The sequence below is a fragment of the Pristiophorus japonicus genome, chromosome 3 (assembly GCF_044704955.1).
Source record: "Pristiophorus japonicus isolate sPriJap1 chromosome 3, sPriJap1.hap1, whole genome shotgun sequence".
Classification (NCBI taxonomy): domain Eukaryota; kingdom Metazoa; phylum Chordata; class Chondrichthyes; family Pristiophoridae; genus Pristiophorus; species Pristiophorus japonicus.
The window spans coordinates 196,510,312-196,532,539 of record NC_091979.1 but is presented as its reverse complement, the minus strand read 5'-3'; the positions used below and the strand labels follow the sequence as shown (position 1 = coordinate 196,532,539).

Here is a 22,228-nt window from a genome sequence, read left to right as displayed (position 1 = left end):
AGCCAACTTGCACACAGTAATGTGATAATGACCAGAAGATCTGTTTTTTTTACTGATACTGCCAGAGGGATAAATATTGGTTGGGACACTAGGGAGAAATCCCCTGCTCTTCTTCGCAATAGTGCTTTAAGATCTTTTACGTCCACCTGAGAAGGCAGACGGGTCCTCGGTTTAACATCTCATCTGAAAGACGGCACCTCTGGCAGTGCAGCACTCCCTAAGTACTGCATTAAATGACGTGCTCTAGTGTCAGGAGTAGGGCTTGAACCCATAACCTACTGACTCTGGGGTGAGAGTGCTACAAAGGCCATGAGCAATGGCTATTTCATATTAAAATAAAAAGTGGATCGATTCTATTGCATAAGTGATATAAAACTGTCAACACTGGACATAGTCCTTGGGCTGGATTTTCGCTATTTCGCGCCCCGGTGAGGTGAAATGGGGCATCCAGGATTTAGCCAGAAGTTTCGCCCATGTTTTTGCAGCGGCGCAAAAACTTACGGCCACGCCCTCCGCTTTGACTGTCATGATGTCGTGAATCATCGTGTAAGGCTGTGCTAGCGCCCCGGGTGGAACTTTCGGCCCTAATGCTTGATTTAGTGACTGCCCCAGCAACTGACCGAAAAAAACAGGCGGTCCCAGGGTGCAGCAGGCCCAATTGGCAGCACATTCAACATCATTGAACAGACAATTGGGGTGCTGAAGTAGCGCTTCCGATGTCTGGACCGCTCTGTAGGTAGCCTTAAATACTCCCCACAACAGGTCTCCAAGTTCATTGTCGTCAGGGTGTACAGCAAGGCTGCTAGAGGGCTGCTCTGTTGGGGGGCCAGACAATGTAGACGACATCTGAGGACGCACTGGACCAGCTCCTGGCCTGGAAGGCCCGGTTTTGAAATGGGGCGCCTCATCATTGGCGTCACCAGTCACAGGTGGCGGGGGTGTTAACCATGTATGGAGCATGGTTGGTGAGTGAGTGGTTGTATCTGGAATGCTGTCATGCTGAGGAAGGACACCACCTCACATTTCCGTGGAGCCACTGATTCTCCAACTGGGGCTGGGCCTTAGCAACCGGAGCACGGTGTTTCCCCACACCTTGCTGGCCTGCTTTGGCACCGTCACTTCCCCGATGGACAGTGGGGAATGCATAGAGTATGGAATCAGACATGGACTGCATCACTTGCCCAAGTTGAATTAAAGCTTGTGCCTGTGATGCGCTGAGTCTGTGGCGCGATCAATGACACGCACCACACACTCTGGAACTCCACTATCGCTGCTGGAGGCCACCAGCCTCTGTGTGTGGGCAATGATGGCCTCACTGGAATCATGACTCGCAACGACAATCTGCGACGCTGCCTCCGTAACAGTCGCAGTGAGCTTGTCGATGCTCGCTGGGATACAGCCCAATGCATCCATCACCTGCATCACTGTGGTCTTCCTGGATATTTCCACAGGTCCAGTTCCATTTCTGCCTGTCTTTGAGCAGAACGACTTTGCCGACTCACTTTCCGGAGAGCTGGCCTGCGAGATTCTACCCCAGCACTGCATTGCTGTACGCCACTGGGGCCAGGAGCCTCTGACTCCTCAAGCCTCGGGAAGCCAGCGTCGTCCCTAGATGAACCGAGTGTCAACGAGACAACTGTTGGACTGCGATGCTCCGCCAGAGCACTCTCCTCCTCTCCTTCATCGTCTGCAGCATGGCCTGAAGTGGAGGCCTCCCTCAAGGGATGCTGCACCACTGGCTGGTCATCTGGAAGTAGAAAACAACAGAAGAGTGGTTAGCAGCAGGGGAGGGGGCAGGGTGACATGAGGAAGGTGGCATTGCACAGGTTTATTTGAAGGGCCGCCGCAACTCCGCATCTCTCAATATAGTGTCTTGGGTTGGGCTATCCATTTACATACTCTCTCTACCCGAAGGGGGTTCAGCATTGCCCCCGGCAACTGTCCGAGCTGGGACTCCAATGATGGCAGAGACCCTCTCCTCTACATCCATCAGCGGGATTGTTTGAGGTGGTCCCTCTTCTGTCCACAGCTGCTCCCTTCGTTTATGGGAGTGCTTGGACTGCAACGAGAAAAATAGGAAGGGTTCAGACAGGGTTTCTCTGCCTACCACAGTAGAATAGGTGATTCTGTGTGACTGTTCTCGTTCAATCTGTTTGGATCTAGCATGTGCTTCGTCAGTATGTATTCGCAGGTTTGAGGCATCTAACATGGGGGCTGTAAATGATCTTTCAGAAAGTGATAGAAGAATTGGAGTATTTTGCAAAGAATGATGTTAATGTTACAAATTACATGCATAGATCATTAAAAGTCAATGGGTGCGTAAGTAAGCCTTCATCTTTGTTACGCATTGTGAAAGCCACCTACAGAGTTTTCAGAGGAACCAGATGCACGACAAACTTCACATAGTGTGTGAGATTAATATTCAAAGTCATGGTACAACCCTGACGACTCTCATTGAACATTTTGCTAGACTGTGTGCCAATCCTGGGCACGCTGTCTGCAGCAGACACCTCCTGTGCAATGTCCCTCTATATGCTTTAAACATAGGAGGGAATGGTCTGGCTCCCCCAGCAAGATAGAGTAAGGCCCACCTCCTCTCCACCACGCTCACCAACACTTCACGAACCTCTTGGCTGAAGCGGCTGGCATGTTGCCTTCCTTGCTGTTTCTCCATCTCACCAGAAATAGCTGAAGTGGGGCGGTTTAAATGCGCATGCGCGCAGGATGTTGGTGCACCCTGCATTTGCGTTTGCGACCAGAAAAGAAACCAAAGAGAAAAAAAAAAATGTCAATGCGCATGCACAAAATGGTCGCCTTCTTCAACGCCAAACGTTTTGGCTTGGACACACAAAGTCAGTCGTGCAACTTAATGTCGACGCTCCTCCAAATCACTTTTTTGACGAAACTTCCTGACTAGGACACAAACTATTTTCCAGCGCTAACTTTTGCCGAAAATCCAGCCCCTTGGGTTTCCAGTCAGCTGCATACAGTAAGAGGAAGATTTCAACCTGGAAACAGATGCTTACATGATAAAGAGGGAAACTCAGTGAAGAAAAAAATTGTGATGTGCATAATGCATTGCGCATCACAGTGTAATTCACCATAATGACGGGGTCTCCATTCTGGTGATTTGTGGTACTTGGCGGATCGATATGCCCCCAAAGTTCAGTACAGAAATGAAAACAAGTACAGCCTAGATTTTGTGCACAGGTCTCCGAAGTGGGACATGGAGTAATCCTGACTGAACTTAATGTTGGCCTGCGCCGTTGGTTCATAACAGATGTGTCATTACATTTGCGGTTTTCCAATCTGCTGGGACCGCTCCAGAATCCAGGGAATTTTGGTAGATTACAACCAATGCATCCACTATCTCTGCAGCCACTTCTCTTAAGACCCTAAGATGTAAGGCATCAGGTCCAGGGGACTTGTCCGCCTTTAGTCCCATTATTTTACCTAGTACTACTTTATTAGTGATAGTGATTATATTAAGTTCCTCCCTACCTTTGGCCCCTTGATTATCAATTATTGGGATGATAATTGAGGGGGCACAGCCTCAAAATACGGGGGAGCCAATTTAAAACTGAGTTGAGAAGGAATTTCTTCTCCCAGAGGGTTGTGAATCTGTGGAATTCTCTGCCCAAGGAAGCAGTTGAGGCTAGCTCATTGAATGTATTCAAGTCACAGATAGATAGATTTTTAACCAATAAGGGAATTAAGGGTTATGGGGAGCGGGCGGGTAAGTGGAGCTGAGTCCACGGCCAGATCAGCCATGATCTTGTTGAATGGCGGAGCAGGCTCGAGGGGCTAGATGGTCTACTCCTGTTCCTAATTCTTATGTTCTTATGCTTTTATGATTTTAGTGTCTTCTACCATGAAGACCTATGCAAAATATTTGTTCAACATCTCTGTCATTTCCCTGTTCTCCATTATTAATTCCCCAGTCTCATCCTCCAGGGGACCAACATTTATTTTAGCCACTCTTTTCCTTTTTATGTACCTGTAGAAACTCTTACTATCTGTTTTTATACTTCGTGCTAGTTTACTTTCGTTACGCGCATAATAAAGTAATGCAACTGAATACTGTAGATAATGAGTAAGTGTGACCTTAGCTCCTTTATTTAGACTCCAGAGTGCTGGTACAGCATGGAAGGCCTGCTTATATACAGTGTTCCCAAGGGATGCTGGGATCCCTTGGGACTCCAACAGGTAGGCCCTCTGGTGGCGGTATGATACATAACATCACTCCCTCCCAAAGTCAATAGTACACTTATTTACAGGGTGAGATGATCTGGGGCTTTTCGCTCACTTGTCAATCGTCTCGGTACAAATGCGGGTGTGGGTGAGTTGGTTAGTTCTTCACTAGGTAGCTGGGCAGCTGGCCTTGCCGGGCTGCTGGGGATGGTGAGTTCAGCTTCGTGGTCAACCATGATGTGAGTTGCCACTTGTGTGTGTGTATCGGAGGGTCGAAGTTGGTGGTGTCCTCTTCGGATTGCTCGTGGCTTTTTGTGAATCGCAGTTTGGTTTGGTCCAAATGCTTTCTGCAAGTTAGTCCATTTGCAAGTTTGACCTGAAACACCCTACTCCCTTCTTTGGCTATGACAGTGCCAGCAAGCCATTTGGGACCATGTCCATAGTTAAGTACAAATATAGGATCGTTGACTTCAATATCGCGTGACAAGTTTGCGCGATCATGGTACGTGCTTTGTTGATGCCACCTGTCCTCGATGTTATCATGAAGATCAGGGTGGACAAGAGAGAGACTTGTTTTGAGCACCCTTTTCATGAGCAGCTCGGCTGGGGGAACCCCGGTGAGCGAGTGGGGTCTGGTGCGGTAGCTGAGCAGGACTCAGGACAGGCGGGTCCTTCCGACACACGTTTCAAGCTTTGCTTGATGGGTTGGACTGCCTGTTCTGCCTGGCCATTGGATGCGGGCTTGAATGGGGCAGATGTGATGTGCTTGATCCCATTGCGGGTCATGAATTTCTTGAATTCAGCACTGGTAAAGCACGGCCCATTGTCGCTGACAAGGACATCAGACAGGCCGTGAATGGCAAACATGGCTTGTCGGCTTTCGATGGTGGCAGTGGACGTGCTTACAGACATTGTTACACATTCAATCTATTTTGAATAAGCATCCACAACAACCAAAAGCATTTTGCCTAGAAACGTGCCCGCAAAGTCAACATGGATCCTAGACCACTGTTTGGAGGGCCATGACCACAAACTTAGCGGTGCCTCTCTGGGTGCATTGCTCAGTTGAGAGCAAGTGTTGCATTGGCGCACGCATGACTCTAAGTCTGAGTCGATGCCGGGCCACCACACATGGGATCTGGCTATAGCTTTGATCATTACTATGCCTGAGTGGGTACTGTGGAGGTTGCGTATGAATGTTTCCCTGCCTTTCTTAGGCAAAACCACACGATTACCCCACAAAAGACAGTCCGCCTGTATGGGCATTTTGTCTTTGCGCCACTGGAACGGTTTGATCTCTTCATGCATCTCCGCTGAGACGCTGGACCAGCTCCCATGGAGGACACAGTTTTTTTACCAGGGCCAGTAAAGGATCCTGGCTGGTCCAGGTCCTGATCTGGCGGGCCATAACGGGTGACTTTTCGTTTTCGAATGCATCCATCACCAAGAGCAAGTCTGCAGGCTGTGCCATTTCCACCCCGGTGGTGGGCAATGGTAGCCAACTGAGAGCATCAACGCAGTTCTCTGTGCCTGGTCTGTGGCGGATTACATAGTTGTATGCAGACAGCGTGAGCGTCCATCTTAGGATGCGGGCAGAGGCATTGGTGTTAATCCCTTTACTCTCTGAGAATAATGATATGAGCAGCTTATGGTCAGTTTCTAGCTCAAACATGAGACCAAACAGATATTGGTGCATTGTTTTCACCCCGTAAACGCATGCCAGAGCTTCTTTTTCAGTCATGCTGTAAGCCCTTTCGGTTTTGGATAAACTCCTGGAAAATAGGCGACCAATTGCAATGTTCCTGATTTGTTTGCTTGTAACACACACCCGACCCCGTATAAAGACGCATCGCAAGCTAGCACTAAACGTTTACATGGGTCATACAGAACAAGCAGTTTGTTGGAACATAACAGATTTCTGGCTTTCTCAAAAGCAGCCTCTTGTGATTTCCCCCATACCCAGATGTCTCCCTTGCTAGGAGCACATGTAGGGGTTCTAGAAAGGTCCTTAAGCCGGGTAGGAAATTACCGAAATAGTTGAGGAGTCTCAGGAACGACCGCAGCGCCATCATGTTCTGTGGTCTCGGCGCGTTCTTGATGGGCTCTGTCTTGGCATCGGTGGGTCTGATGTCGTCGGCCACGATTCTTCTCCCTAAGAACTCGACCTCTGGTGCCAGGAAAACACACTTCGAGCGTTTCAACCTGAGTCCCACGAGCTTTAGCCGACTTAGAATCTCTTCCAGGTTCTTCAAGTGTTCGATGGTATCCCGACCTGTGACCAGTATGTCGACCTGGAAAACCACGGTGTGCGGAACCAACTTTAGCAGCCTCTCCATGTTCCTTTGGAAAATTGCCGCGGCCGATCGAATCCCAAACGGGCATCTATTGTCGATAAACAAACCTTTGTGCGTGTTGATGCAGGTGAGGCCTTTGACGATTCCGCCAGCTCCTGCGAATGTAGGCCAAGGTCAGGTCCAACTTGGTGAACGTCTTTCCTCCAGCAGGGTCGTAAATAGGTCGCCTGCCTTGAGTAGCAGGTACTGGTCCTGTAGCGAAAAATGGTTAATCGTTACTTTATAGTCCCCACAAATTCTGACCGTGCCATCGCCTTTGAGAACCGGAACAATTGAACTGGCCCACTCGTTGAACTCCATCGGCGTGATGATGCCTTCTCACTGCAGCCTGTCCAGTTCAATTTCAACTTTCTCTCGCATCATATATGGCACTGCCTGTGCCTTGTGGTGGATGGGTCATGTACAGGGAACCAAGTGGATCTGCACCTTTGCCCCCGAGAAACTTCCAATGCCTGGCTCAAACAATGGCGGGAACTTGCTCAGAACCTGGGCACATGAGGCGTCGTCGACGGACGAGAGTGCTCGGATGTCGTCCCAGTTCCAGCGGATTTTTCCCAACCAGCTTCTGCCGAACAGTGTGGGGCCATCTCCTGGTATAATACATAGTGGAGGTTTGTGCACTACTTCATCATAGGAGACTTTTACTTCTGCGCTGCCAATAACAGGGATCAGCTCTTTGGTGTAAGTTCTTAGCTTGGTATGAATGGGGCTAAGCTTGGGCCTGTGTGCCTTGTTGCACCACAGCCTGTCGAAGGCCTTTTTGCTCATGATAGACTGACTCGCACCCGAGTCCAGTTCCATGGATACTGGAATTGCATTCAGTTCAACTTTGGTGAAGGTGTGTACCCCGTACACTTCTGCCTCCTTGGTTCGAGTCTCTAGTTCAGCCTGATCCACCATGGATCGATCCTCCTCTGCAATGTGGTGGTTTGCAGGGTTTGCAGCTCGTTTGCACATTCGCTGGAGGTGTTGCATAGTTCCACAGCCTTTGCACACATAGTGTTTGAAGCGGCATTGATGGACTCGCTGATCACCTCCGTAGTGACAACAAGGTGTTAACTGCCTCTCTTTAACGATTGATGGCGGACTCTGGGTCATCTGAGGTCATGCAGTTGCCGGCTTGTATGTTCTGCCATATGCATTCCTGCCTGAAAACAACGTTACTTTATGTACAGTACTAGCCGAAACCTCTTTATGCTGCAAAATTTGTTTGGTGTTATCGCTGGTGGACATAAATGCCTGGGCTATCGTTATGGCTTAGTTCAGATTCGGTGTTTCAACAGTTAATAGTTTGCGAAGGATAACCTCATGGCCAATGCCAAGCACAAAAAATTCTCTTAGCATTTGCTCAAGGAATCCATTGAATTCGCAATGTCCTGCAAGGTGCCTCAGTTCGGCGACATAGCTCGCCACTTCCTGGCATTCAGACCGATGACACGTGTAGAATCGATAACTTGCCATCAAAATGCTTTCCTTCAGATTTAGGTGCTCCTGGATCAACGTACACAGTTCTTCATGAAGCCATAGGTTGTTGCCCCACAGACGGTAAGGAGGATCGCCCTTCATTTGGCAGCATTCTCGTCCTCTTCGTTGGCCACGAAGTATTGGTCGAGTCGTTCCACAAAGGCCTCCCAATCTTCCCCTTCTGAGAATTTCTCCAGGATACCAACAGTTCTTTCGTATTTTTGCTGGTTGTTCATTATCTCGTCGCCAGTTGTTATGCTCATAATAAAGTAATGCAACTGAGTACTGTAGACAAATGATTAAGTGTGACCTTAGCTCCTTTATTCAGAATCCAGAATGCTGGTACAGCATGGGAGACCTGCTTATATATAGTGCTCCCAAGGGATACTGGGATCCCTTGGGACTCCAACAGGTAGGCCCTCTGGTGGTGGTATGATACAGGTTGCTTAGGGTTATATACATAACAACTTTTATAATATATCTTCCCTCACTTAATCATTTTTTTTAGTCGTTCTCTGCCGGCTTTTAAAAGTTTCCCAATCCTCTGGCCTCCCACTAGTCTTGGCCACATTGTATGCCTTTGTTTTGAGTTTGATACCATCCCTTATTTTCTTAATTAGCCACAGATGGTTATCCCTTCTCTTGCAGTCTTTCCTTCTCATTGGGATATATTTTTGTTGCGAGTTATGAAATATCTCCTTAAATGTCTGCCACTGCTCATCAACCGTCCCATACTTTAGTCTATTTTCCCATTCCACTTTAGCCAACTCTGCCCTCATACCTTTGTAGTCTCCTTTATTTAAGCTTAGGACTTTCTCACCCTCCAACTGAATTTGAAATTCAACCATGTTATGGTCACTCATTCCGAGAGGATCTTTTACTACGAGATAATTTATTAATCCTGCTTCATTACACAGTACTAGATCTAAGATAGCCTGCTCCCTGGTTGGTTCTGCAACATACTGTTCAAAGAAATTATCCCGGATACACTCTATGAACTCTTCCTCAAGGCTACCCTGGCCAATTTGCTTTGTCCAATCAATATGAAGGTTAAAATTACCCATGATTATTGCTGTTCCTTTATTACAAGCCTTACATCCTAGGGTCTCAAGAGAAGTGGCTGCAGTGATAGTGGATGCATTGATTGCAATCTACAAAATTCTCTGGATTTTGGGGCGGTCTCAGCAGATTGAAAAACCGCAAATGTAACGTCCCTATTTAAAAAAGGAGGCAGAAAAAAAGCAGGAAACTATAGAGCACTTAGCCTAACATCTGTCGTTGGAGTCCATTATTAAGGAAGCAGTAGCGGGACATTTGGAATAGCATGATTCAATCAAGCAGAGTCAGCATATTTTTGTGATGGGATATCATGTTTGACAAATTTGCTGGAGTTCTTTCAGGATATAACGAGCAGGGTGGATAAGGGGGAACCAGTGGATGTGGTGTATTTGGATTTCCAGAAGGCATTCAATAAGGTACTACATAAGAGGTTACTGCACAAGATAAAAGCTCACAGGGTTGGCGATAATATATTAGCATGGATAGAAGATTGGCTAACTAACAGAAAACAGAGTCGGGATCAATGGGTTATTTTCCGCTTGGCAAACAGTGACAAGTGGGGTGCCGCAGGGATCAGTGCTGGGTCCTCAACTATCTATATAAATGACTTGGATGAAGGGATCGAGTGTAATGTAGCCAAGTTTGCTGATTATACAAAGATGGGTGGGAAAGCAAATTGCGGGGAGGACACAAAAACTCTGCAAAGGGATATAGACAGGCTAAGTGGGCAAAGATTTGGCAGATGGACGATAATGTGGGAAAATGTAAGGTTATCCACTTTGGCAGAAATAACAGAAAAGCAAATTATAATTTAAACGGAGAAAAGTTGCAAAATGCTGCAGTACTGAGAGACCTGGGGATCCTTGTGCATGAAACACAAAAAGTTAGCATGTAGGTACAGTAAGTAATCAGGAAGGCAAATGGAATATTCGCCTTTATTGCAAGGAGGCTAGAGTATAAAAGCAGAGAAGTCCTGCTACAACTGTACAGGGTATTGACGAGGCCACACCTGAAGTACTGCATACAGTTTTGGTCTCTGTATTTAAGGAAAGATATATTTACATTGGAGGCTGTTCAGAGAAGATTCACTAGGTTGATTCCGGAGATGAGGGGGTTGACTTATGAGGATAGGTTGAGTAGGTTGGGCCTATATACATTGGAGTTCAGAAGAATGAGAGGTGATCTTATTGAAACTTATAAGATAATGAGAGGGCTCGACAAGATGGATGCAGAGAATATATTTCCACTCAGGTGAAACTAAAGCTAGGGGACATAGTCTTAGAATAAGGGACCGCGTATTTAAAACTGAGATGAGGAGAAATTTCTTCTCTGAGGGTTGTAAATCTATGGAATTCTCTGCTCCAGAGAACTGTGGAGGCTGGGTCAGTGAATATATTTAAGGTGGAAATAGATAGATTTTTGAGCGATAAGGAAATAAAGGGTTATGGGGAGTGGGCAGGGAAGTGGAGCCGAGTCCATGATCAGATCAGCCATGATCTTATTGAATGGCGGAGCAGGCTCGATGGGCCAAATGGCCTACTCCTGCTCCTATTTCTTATGTTCTTATGTGTCAGTATGCTGAACAGAGGCAGTACCTTGTTCAGTGCTGTGTCCCACCAAGTTTCTGGCCGATAATCGAAAGGCCACGAAATATGGGCCGCAATTTGTGTCATAAACGTCTAACTCCCTGGCATTTTTGTAGGTATCTTGAGTCAATGCCTGCCTATCTAAGAAACTAAAGGGGCCGATCAGCATATGCAAACAAATGCTAAAAATTTGACCCCCCTTTTCCTTCGTACTACCCTCAAGCACTTTTCTGATGAAGGCAATAGGTGCATAGTCGCTCTTCCCCTCGAAAGCATGGTGCTCCTCTAACTGTGTTTGGCTCTCGACTTGACCTGGTTCCCGAAAATGGGTCCCTTAGGTGTGAAAAATGCGGGACTGCTTTCTATTGTCCCCACCCCCAGTGGGAATTGGTGGAATGTTGGTCAATATAAATGAGGACAGGGCTGGCGTTCAGTGGCTTAGTGAGTAGCACTCTCAGAAGTTTGTGGGTTCAAGTCCCACTTTGGAGTCCTGAGCACAAACTCTAGGTTGGCACTCCCAGTGCAGTACCGAGGGAGAGCTGCACAAGAGGGATGAGATGTTCAACGGAGGTCTGCTCTCAGGTGGACATAAAAAAATTCCACGGAGTTATTCCTGATGTCCTGGCCAATATTTATCCCTCAAACAGCATCAGTAAAGCAGATTATCTGGTCATTATCACATAGAAAGAAAGACTTGCATTTAATTGGCGCCTTTCACGACCTCAGGCCATCCCAAAGCCCAAAGTACTTTACAACCAATGAAGTACTTTTGAAGTTTACTCACTGCTGTAATGTTTGAAAGTCGGCAGCAAATTTGCACACAGCAAGCTCCCACAAACAGCAACATGCTGATGACCAGATAATCTAATTTAGTGATGTTGATTGAGGGATAAATATTGGCCAGGAGTCTGGAGATAACTCCCCTGCTCTTCTTTGAAATAGTGCTATAGAATCTTTCACATCCTACCTGAGAGAGTAGGCATTGCTGTTTGTGGGATCTTGCTGTGCGCAATTGGTGTCACATTTCCAACATGCATTTTTCAGACTGGAGGAGGTAGACAGCGGTGTTCCCAAGGGGTTGGTATTAGGACCACTGCTCTTTTTGATATATATTATTGACCTGGACTTGGGTATACGTGGTATAATTTCAAACTTTGCAGATGTCACGAAATTCGGAAATGTAGTAAACAATGAGGAGGATAGTAACAAACTTCAGGAGGACATAGACTGGTGAAATGGGAAGATACTTGACAGTTCAAATTTAACGCAGAGAAGTGTGAAGTGATCTATTTTGGTCGGAAGAATGAGCAGAGGCAATATAAACTAAATGGTACAATTTTAAAGGGTGTGCAGGAACAAAGTGGCCTGGGGGGTGTATGTACACACATCTTTGAAGGTGACAGGACAAGTTGAGAAGGCTGTTATAAATGCATATGGGATTTATGGCTTTATTAATAGGGGAATAGAGTTCAAATGCAATTAAGTTATGCTAAACCTTCTGCGCACCATACTTTAGGAAGGATGTCAAGCCCTTGAAGAGGGTGCAGAAGAGATTTGCTAGTATGGTACCAGGGATGAGGGACTTCAGCTACGTAGAAAGACTGGAGAAGCTGGGGTAGTTCTCCTTAGAGCAGAGTAGGTTAAGAGGATATTTAATAGAACTGTTCAAAATCAGGAATGGTTCCTATGGATTGGAGGATAGCTAATGTAACCCCACTTTTTAAAAAAGGAGGGAGAGAGAAAATAGGCAATTATAGACCGGTTAGCCTGACATCAGTAGTGGGGAAAATGTTGGAATCAATTATTAAAGATGCATTTGGAAATCAGTGACAGGATCGCTCCAAGTCAGCATGGATTTATGAAAGGGAAATCATGTTTGACAAATCTTCTAGCATTTTTTGAGGATGTAACTAGTGGAGTGGACAAGGGAGAACCAGTGGATGTGGTGTATTTTGACTTTCAAAAGGCTTTTGACAAGGTCCTACACAAGAGATTAGTGTGCAAAATTAAAGCACATGGTATTGGGGGTAATGTACTTACGTGGATAGAGAACTGGTTGGCAGACAGGAAGCAAAGAGTAGGAATAAACGAGTCCTTTTCAGAATGGCAGGCAGTTACTAGTGGGGTACCGCAATGTTCACTGCTGGGACCCCAGCTATTTACAATATTCATTAATGATTTTGACGAAGGAATTGAATGTAATATGTCCAAGTTTGCAGATGACACTAAGCTGGGTGAGAGTGTGAGCTGTGAGGAAGATGCTAAGAGTCTGCAGGGTGACTTGGACAGTTTAGGTGAGTGGGCAAATGCATGGCAGATGCAGTATAATGTAGATAAATGTGAGGTTATCCACTTTGGTGGCAAAAACAGGAAGGCAGAATATTATCTGAATGGTAACAGATTAGGAAAAGGGGAGGTGCAACGAGACCTGGGTGTCATGGTTCATCAGTCATTGAAAGTTGGCATGCAAGTACAGCAGGCGGTGAAGAAGGCAAATGGCATGTTGGCCTTCATAGCGAGAGGACTTGAGTAAGGAGCAGGGAGGTCTTACTGCAGTTGTACAGGGCCTTGGTGAGGCCACACCTTGAATATTCTGTATAGTTTTGGTCTCCTAATCTGAGGGAGGACATTCTTGCTATTGAGGGAGTGCAGCGAAGATTCACCAGACTGATTCCCGGGATGGCAGGACTGACATATGAAGAAAGACTGGATCGACTCGGCTTATATTCACTGGAATTTAGAAGGATGAGAGGGGATCTCATAGAAACATATAAAATTCTGACGGGATTGGACAGGTTAGATGCAGGAAGAATGTTCCCGATGTTGGGGAAGTCCAGAACCAAGGATTACAGTCAAAGGACAAGGGGTAAGCCATTTAGGACCGAGATGAGGAGAAACTTCTTCACTCAGAGAATTGTGAACCTGTGAAATTCTCGAACACAGAAAGTTGTTGAGGCCAGTTCATTAGATATATTCAAAAGGGAGTTAGATGTGGCCCTTAAGGCTAAAGGGATCAAGGGGTATGGAGAGAAAGCAGGAATGGGGTACTGAAGTTGCATGATCAACGATGATCATATTGAATGGTGGTGCAGGCTCAAAGGGCCGAATGGCCTACTCTTGCACCTATTTTCTATGTTTCTATGATAGATTAAATAAGAATAAACAGTTTCCACTGGCAGAAGAGTTGATAACCAGAGGACACAGATTTAAGGTGATTAGCATAAGAACTAGAGGTGACATGAGGAAACATTGTTTTACTCAGTGAATTGTTCGATCTGGAATGCACTACCCGAAATGGTGGTGGAAGCAGATTCAATAGTAATTTTTTAGTAGAATTGGTTAACTACTTGAATGGAAAAGAATTACAAGGCTATGGGAAAGAGCAGGGAAGTGGAACTAATTGGTTGGCTGTACCAAAGCGTCAGTGCAGGCATGATGGGCTGAATGGCCTCCTTCTGTGCTGCACCATTCTATGATTCTATGATTACAACAGCCAAAAACGAATTAATTGTCTAAAACATTTTGGGATGTTTTGAGATTGTGAAAGGTACTATATAAATTAAAGTTCTTTCTTATCCCCACTTCAATTTAAAAATTAACATTTACAATTGTATTTTTATCTTTTCCAAACTACCCTGCCCATTGTAATAAAGTCAGGCTCAATTGTGGGATGTGTTGTAGTAATTAGAAACCCAAGGTTCCATCAGCAATGGTGAGGCAGGTGGCTGAGGATTTGACTCGTTCTATGACTCCTGTGCTAATTACATTGGGTTCTTTCTTTCCCCCCACAGTAACCTGCTGTCTTCCGACTACAAAGAAATACATTACGAGAAACAAAAGACATTTTTATCAAAGGTAAGTCCTGATTTTAATTGTTTTTTTAGGGTAGGTAGGGTGCATGGAGAAAAAGATCTGAATGAAAGAAATTGTAATATGACACCTACATTAGTTTGTGGTGCGATCCCTTCTCTGCAGCTGGATGCTAACACAGTGGACAAATCTGTTATGTATTGAATAAAGAGTCTGACCAGATACTGTGAGCTCAAAGTAAGGTGTGACCGGAGTCCTTTATTTTCGGTCTCCAGCGTGCCTTCCAGCCTGTGAGGCCTCCTTATGTACAGGTGATCCCTTGGGACTCAAGGGGATGAGCCCTCTGGTGGTTAAACGAGATATTTACAGGTTTACATATATAACAACACTCCCCACTCCCGCCCAAAGGCTGCTGTGCAGCTGACCTTGCTGGGCTGTCTGGCGTGGTGAGTCCTGCTGGGCTGCTGCGGGTGATGGGTTCTGCTTCGTGGTCAACCGCTGGGTCGGTTGTCACTGGTGTGTGTGTTGGAGGGTCAAAAAAGGTAGAGTCTATTGTGGGTTGCTCTGGATAGTCCGTGAATCTGAGTTTGGTTTGGTCCAAGTAGATGAATCCATTTGAAAGTTTGACCAGAAATACCCTACTCCCCTATTTGGCCACGACAGTGCCGGGAAGCCACTTGGACCTTGTCCATAGTTCAACACTAATACAGGATCATTAATCTCGATTTCGCGTGACACATTTGCGCGATCATTGATATGTATTCTGTTGAAGCCACCTGCTCTCTACCTGTTCGTGTAGATCAGGGTGGACTACAAGAGCCTTGTCTTAAGTGCCCTTTTCATGAGCAGTTCAGCAGGTGGGATCCCAGTGAGCAAGTGGGGTCTTGTGCAGTAACGAAGCAGGACTCGGGATAGGCGAGTCTGCAGTGAGCCTTCAGTTACCCTCTTCAAGCTCTGCTTGATTGTTTGCACTGCTCTCTCTGCCTGACCATTGGATGCTGGTTTAAACGGGGCAGATGTGACATATTTGATCCCATTACGGGTCAGGAACTCTTTGAACTCGGCACTGGTGAAGCACGGCCCATTGTCGCTCACAAGGACGTCAGGCAGGCCGTGAGTGGCAAACATGGCCCGCAGACTTTCAATGGTGGCAGCGGATGTGCTTGCCGACATGATCTCACATTCAATCCATTTGGATTATGCATCTACAACCACTAGGAACATTTTTCACAAGAATGGGCCTGCATAGATGACATGGACCCTAGACAACGGTTTGGAGGGCCAAGACCATAAACTTAGTGGCCCTCCCTGGGTGCATTGCTTAACTGTGAACATGTGTTACATCTGTGCATGCAGGACTCTAAGTTTGCATCGATACCGAGCCACCACACGTGGGATCTGGCTATCACTTTCACTGTTACAATGCCTGGGTGGGTACTGTGGCGATCACTAATGAAAGTGTCCCTGCCCTTTTTTGGTCCCACTACCCGATTACCCCATAGAAGGCAGTCTGCCTGTATATACATTTCATCTTTACGCCATTGATACGGCTTTATTTCTTCCTGCATTTCTAACGGGACATTAGACCAACTCCCGTGGATCACACAATTTTTTACTAAGGACAACAAGGGGCCCTGGCTCATCCAGGTTCTAATCTGTCGGGCGGTAACAGGTGATGCTCACTCTCGAATGCATCCATTACCATAACTAAATCTGCGGGCTGTGCCATCTCCACCCCTGTGGTGGGCAATGGCAGCCTACTGAGAGCATCGGCACAGTTTTCTGTGTCTGGCCTGTGGCGGATGGCGTAGTTGTAAGCGGACAACGTGAGCTCCCATCTCTGGATACGGGCCAATGCATTCGTATTTATCCCCTTACTTTCAGAAAAGAGGGATATCAGTGGTTTATGGTCGGTTTCCAATTCAAATTTGAGCCCAAAAAGATATTAATGCATTTTCTTTACCCCATAAACACATGCTAACGCTTCTTTTTCGATTATGCTGTAGGCGGTCTCAGCCTTAGACAGACTTCTGGATGCATAAGCAACCGGTTGCAATTTCCCAGATTCATTAGCTTGTTGCAATACACACCCAACACCGTATGACGACGCATCATATGCTAGTGCCAAACTCTTATATGGATCATAAAACACAAGCAATTTGTTTGAGCATAACAGTTTTCTAGCTTTTACAAAGGCATTTTCTTGGCTTTTGCCCCATACCCATTCATCTCCTTTACGCAGTTAAGAGTGCAGTGGTTCTAACCATGTAAGAAATTACCAAAGTAGTTCAGGAGTCCTAGAAATGACCGCAGCTCCGTCATGTTCTGTGGTCTCGGTGTATTTTCGATTGCCTCCGTCTTTGAATCGGTGGGCCTGATGCCATCCGCCGCGATTCTTCTCCCCAGGAACTCCACTTCAGGCACCAGGAAAACGCACTTCGGGCATTTTAACCTGAGTCCCACGCGATTAAGCCAACTAAGAACCTCCTCCAGGTTCTGCAGATGCTCAACGGTGTCCCGACCTGTAACCAAGATATCGTCCTGGAAGACATGGTGCGCGGGACCGACTTCAGTAAGCTCTCCATGTTCCTCTGGAATATTGCCGCGGCTGATCGAATCCCAAACGGGCATCTGTTATAAATGAAGAGACCTTTGTGCGTGTTGATGCAGGTGAGGCTCTTCGATGATTCCTCCAGCTCCTGCGTCATGTAGGCCGAGGTCAAGTCCAGCATCGTGAACGTTTTTCCTCCCACCAGTGTCGCAAATAGGTCGTCTGCCTTTGGTTGCGGGTATTGATCCTGCACGGATAAACGATTGATAGTTACTTTGTAATCATCACAGGTTCTGATGGTGCCGTCTTCCTTGAGGACTGTAACAATCGGACTGGCCCACTCGTTGAATTCGATCGGCGAAATGATGCTCTCTCGTTGCAGCAGGTCCAGCTCGATCTCCACCCTCACATCACGTACGGTACTGCTCTCGCCTTGTGATTGATGGATCGCGCCCCCGGAATCAGGTGGATCTGCACTTTTGCTCCTTGGAACTTCCCGATGCCTGGTTCAAACAGTTAGGGAAACTTATTTAGGATCTGGCCACATCAAGAGCGCTTGGACATCGTCCCAGTTGGACAGCGTATCTTCCCCAGCCAGCTCCTACCGAACAGCGTGGGGCCATCACCCGGTACCACGTAGAGTGGTACCTTGTGCACCGCTCCATCGTAGGAAACCTTTACAGCAGCACTGCCGATTACGGGAATCAGTTCCTTTGTGTATGTTCTCAGTTTAGTACGAATGGGAATCAGGATTGGCCTTGAGGCCTTGCTGCACCACAATTTGTCGAAAGTCTTTTTGCTCATTATGGACTGGCTCATGCCCGTGTCCAGCTCCATTGACACCGGGAGTCCATTTAATTCAACCTTCAGCATTATCGGGAGACACTTTGTAGTAAATGTGTGCACCCCATATACCTCTGCCTCCTCGGTCTGAGGCTCTGGTTCGTCATGATCCACCGTGACTCTGTCCTCTTCTGCAACATGGTGGTTTGCAGGATTAGCAGGATTTGTAGCTCACGTGCACATACGTTGGAGGTGTCCCATTGTTCCACAGTCCCTAGCAAACGTATCCCTTGAATCGGCATGAATGGAAACGATGATCACCCCCGCAGCGCCAACAAGGTGTTAATGGCCTTGCATTCACAACCCTTGATGGTGGGCTCTTGAGACATCTGCGGACGTGTCCTGCCCTGAACATTACGATTCAAAAACAACATTACTTTGTTCACTGTACTTGCAGCAGCACTCGTGTGCTGAGAGATTTGTTTGGTATTGTCACTGGTGGCGATGAATGCCTGGGCTATCGCTATGGCTTTACTCAAGGTTGTGGTCTCTACAGTCAAAAGTTTGCGAAGTATTACTTCATGGCCAATGCCAAGTACAAAAGTCCCTGAGCATGTGCTCCAAGTGTCCTTCAAATTCGCAATGTCCTGCAAGGCATCTTAGCTCAGCGACGGAGCCTTCAGACCTCTTGTATGTGTAGAACCGGATCGCCATTAGTTGCTCCCGGATCAGTGTGCACAAATCATCATAAGACGTCTCTGTGGGTTTTGCTAGAGCAAGCAGATTTTTCATGAGGCCATACGTTGGTGCCCCGCAAATGGTGAGGAGGCTCGCCCTTCGTTTGGCAGCGTTCGCTTCTCCTTCCAGCTCGTTGGGTATGAAGTATTGGTCGAGTCGCTCCACGAAGGTTTCCCAATCATCTCCCTCCGAAAATTTCTCCAGGATGCCCACTATTCTCTGCATCGTTGCGGTGGGGTTCATTATCTGTATCTCGTTGCCTGTTGTTATGTCTTGAATAGAGTCTGACCAGATACTGTGAACTCAAGGGATTGTGGGATCCCTTGGGACTCCAGGCGATGAGCCCTCTGGTGGTTAAACAAGGTATTTACAGGTTTACATATATAACAAAATCTGAGGCAAGGTTTCTCAACTGGGGGCCGTGAGAAAGTTTTAAGAGAAAGTTTCAAGGGGTCTGTAAAAATAGCGCTAACCCATGTTGTACCAAACACATTTTTTATTGCTTCTTCTATGAAATCAGTCGAAATCCAGATGTAACCTCTTGTCAGTTGACGAAAAGGTGGACAGAGCTGCTTCCATGTACATTGCAGAAGGAGACAGAGAACTAGGGAAAAGGAGTGGGGATATAGAGAGTCAACAGCTCACAGTGATGGCGAGAGAGACCTCGTGTTTTCGATGGGTACCATGTGATTTCAGAATAAATTTAAAGAAAGCGCAACCCTTCTCTGCAGTGGAAAAACCTGCAAGGGATGAAGCGATAGCTCCAGAAATAATCTTCCTTCCGCAGTCGTATCATTTAATCTGAGCTCTGATATTCTCAGTAATATGAATCATCCTTTTTGGTCTACTTTTGTAATGTGAGTTTTATCTCCACTCACTTTTTTACTTTTTAAATGGACATTACATTTTAGATAACAGGAGCTGGGTGAGACGCTTGATGAATTTATTTTAGCGTCTCTGGGCTCAATTTTTTCCAATTATCTGCGCCGTCTTTTTGGCGTGCACTGTTTTTTTTGGAGTAAATTCAAATCTCCAAGTTTCCCCAAAGTTTCTGCGCGATTAGGTACGATTTTTTTTAGGCTACGATTTTTTTACCTCATTGGAGGCGTAACCTGCCACCCGCGCCAATTCTGGCTATTTAAGCAAGTTTGGCCAACTACGACGGTGTATGTGTCCCCTCTGGAAAAAAACTTCTGGGCAGTTAACAAAATCAGGTAAGATAATCAGCTTAGGAGATCCAGTTCCACGGTCGGGACAGTAGCGGCAGAGAGGGAAAGAGAGTGGGCAATTGTAACCTCTTTTCCTTACGGGTTCTGTAGTACAACTCCATAACTGTCACAATCTCCTTTTTGTCTTTACTCTCTAATGAATCGAATTCATTTTAATCTGGGGCTTTTGGTCGGGTCTGTCCACCCTTTTGGCCTGGGCTAGGAGCAGCACCGACTCCAGGGGGAGGGACGTCTTTCGGCCTGGGCTAGGAACGGCTCCGGGGGGTGGTGGGGAGGGAGGCCTTTCGGCCTGGGCTAGGAGCGGCTCTGGGAGAGCGGGGAAGGAAGCCTTTTGGCCTGGGCTAGGAGCGGCTCCGCTGGGAGGGGGGCGGGGAGGTCTTTTGGCCTGGGCTAGGAGCGGCACCAGCTCAGGGGGGAGGGGGGGGGGTGGTGCAGAGGGGGGGTCTTTCCAAGTTTACAGGTTAGACTTTTGGCACAATGACTCTAACATTTTCATATTAGTAAACTGCTGCCTTAAATAGCTGCAAAATGCTTGTGCAGGTTGCTGTGAGCTGGCCAGAATGTCTTGTATCTTTCACTTTCCAGCCTCAGCCTGCAATGTGTCCCTTTTTTATCCTGGCAACCCGATTTTTTTGGCGCACATCTTAGGCTCCACCCACAGAGCTTCAGAACAATGTGCGCCGATTCACAAGTTAAAACAGGGAAACTTTCAACTTTTTTTTTGAAGTAGTCGGGCCCAAAAATAACGGGTGTAACTCTTCAAATACGCCAAAAAACTCCATTGGAGCAAATTAAGCCCATGGTGTTGGTTGGAAAGTTCTGAAAATGTTAGCATAGCGAAGGAAACAGATGAAAAGTGGAAGGGGTTTATAAATGCTTTACTTTTTATGACTTTATCATATTCTCCTTTTTATATGTGATTTAAATGCTTGACAGGGGGGGAAATTGCAGAGCTGTGGGGAAAGAGCAGGGGAGTGGGACTAATTGAAACGTTCTTTCAAAGAGCCGACAGAGGGACAATGAGCCGAATGGCCTCTTTCTGTGCTTTGGTTAATTAGAATCATAATCAGAGGGAATGGTAGCATAGTGCTTATGTTACTGGAGTAATCCGGAGGCCTGAACTAATGATCCGAGACATGAGTTCAAATCCTACCACGGCAGCTGGGAAATTTAAATTCAGTTAATTAAATAAATCTGGAATCAAAAGCTAGTGTCAGTAATGGTGACCATGAAACTTGTCATAAGATTGTCATAAAAACCCATCTGCTTCACTATTGTCCTTTAGGGAAGGAAATCTGTCGTCCTTACCCAGTCTGGACTATATGTGACTCCAGACCTACAGCAATGTGGTTGACTCTTAACTGCCCTCTGAAATAGCCAGCAAATAGGGATGAGCAATAAATCCTTGCCAGCGACGCCCACATCCCAAGAACGAGTACATTTTTAAAAATTCAGATTTTTCTTTCATTTCAAAGTCTGAGCCCTCCTTCACATTTAACTAATTAAAACTCTTGTTTTATCCGTCGTCTCAATCCCTCCTGACCAATAATATGCTCACTTCTGGGTTAGGTGTGGCCAATCTGGTTGTTCGGTTGAGCTTTGAGCGGGTGATGCAAAGCCAATCGTTGCAGCGATTACAGGTGGGGTGGGATAGGGTTGGGGAAGATCATTGTTCTACATGGTGGGGCAGTGCGATCTGGTGCAGAGAGAGATACACCAAGGCTGGGCCAACAGTTAGTGCATTGAGGTTATCACCAACAGCATGGAAAAGACAGTGGATTTCTTCAGTTTATTCGGTAAGGAGCAGCCAGTGAATAATAAATAATCAGCAGTAACAATATAATCACCAAAGGAGAGCTTCCTCTTCACACCCACTCACGCTGGTGGTTGCCAGTAAAGCTGGGGTTTAAGGCCTGGTTCAGGTTCCTGATTTAGTTTGTCTCTGACTTGACAGTAGTGGGAAAATAAAATGGCATCTAATTTCCATTTATCGATTAAAAGGGGTGGAGGTTAATATATGATTGCAATTTCTCTTCATTAGTCACATTAAGTAAGTAAAACAACAATAATAATAAAATATATATTGTATAACTAACTTTTGTACAGAAAATATAGTTCTGTTGTGTTACAGGGGGTCCATGGAACCTTAGTAACATGGGGGGGGGAGGACCTCAGAAGCAAAAAGGTTGAGAACCCCTTATCTGAAGAACAGAGGAACAGGAATAGGCCATTCAGCCCTTTGAGCCTGTTCCGTCATTCAATTAGATCATGGCTGATTTGTATCTCAACTGTATATTTCCACATTGGTTCCATATCTTTTAATACCCACAAAAGTCTTCTCAATCTCAGTTTTGAAATTTTCAATTGATCAACAGCCTTTGGGGGAGAAAGTTCCAGATTTCCACAACCCTTTAAGTGAAGAAGTACTTCCTGACACCACCCCTGAAAGGCCTAGCTCTAATT

General features: G+C 46.3%; 1 protein-coding gene across 3 annotated transcripts in view; it reads left to right on the top strand.

Moving 5' to 3' along the window:
- Window positions 1-22,228, top strand: part of LOC139260061 (disintegrin and metalloproteinase domain-containing protein 23-like) — a 304,045-nt gene that overhangs the window by 104,039 nt on the left and 177,778 nt on the right. For all 3 annotated transcript variants that reach the window (XM_070876183.1, XM_070876182.1, XM_070876184.1), the window contains one exon: window positions 14,446-14,509. In XM_070876183.1, the coding sequence (XP_070732284.1) occupies window positions 14,446-14,509 (64 nt within the window). The remainder of the gene's footprint in view (window positions 1-14,445; window positions 14,510-22,228) is intronic.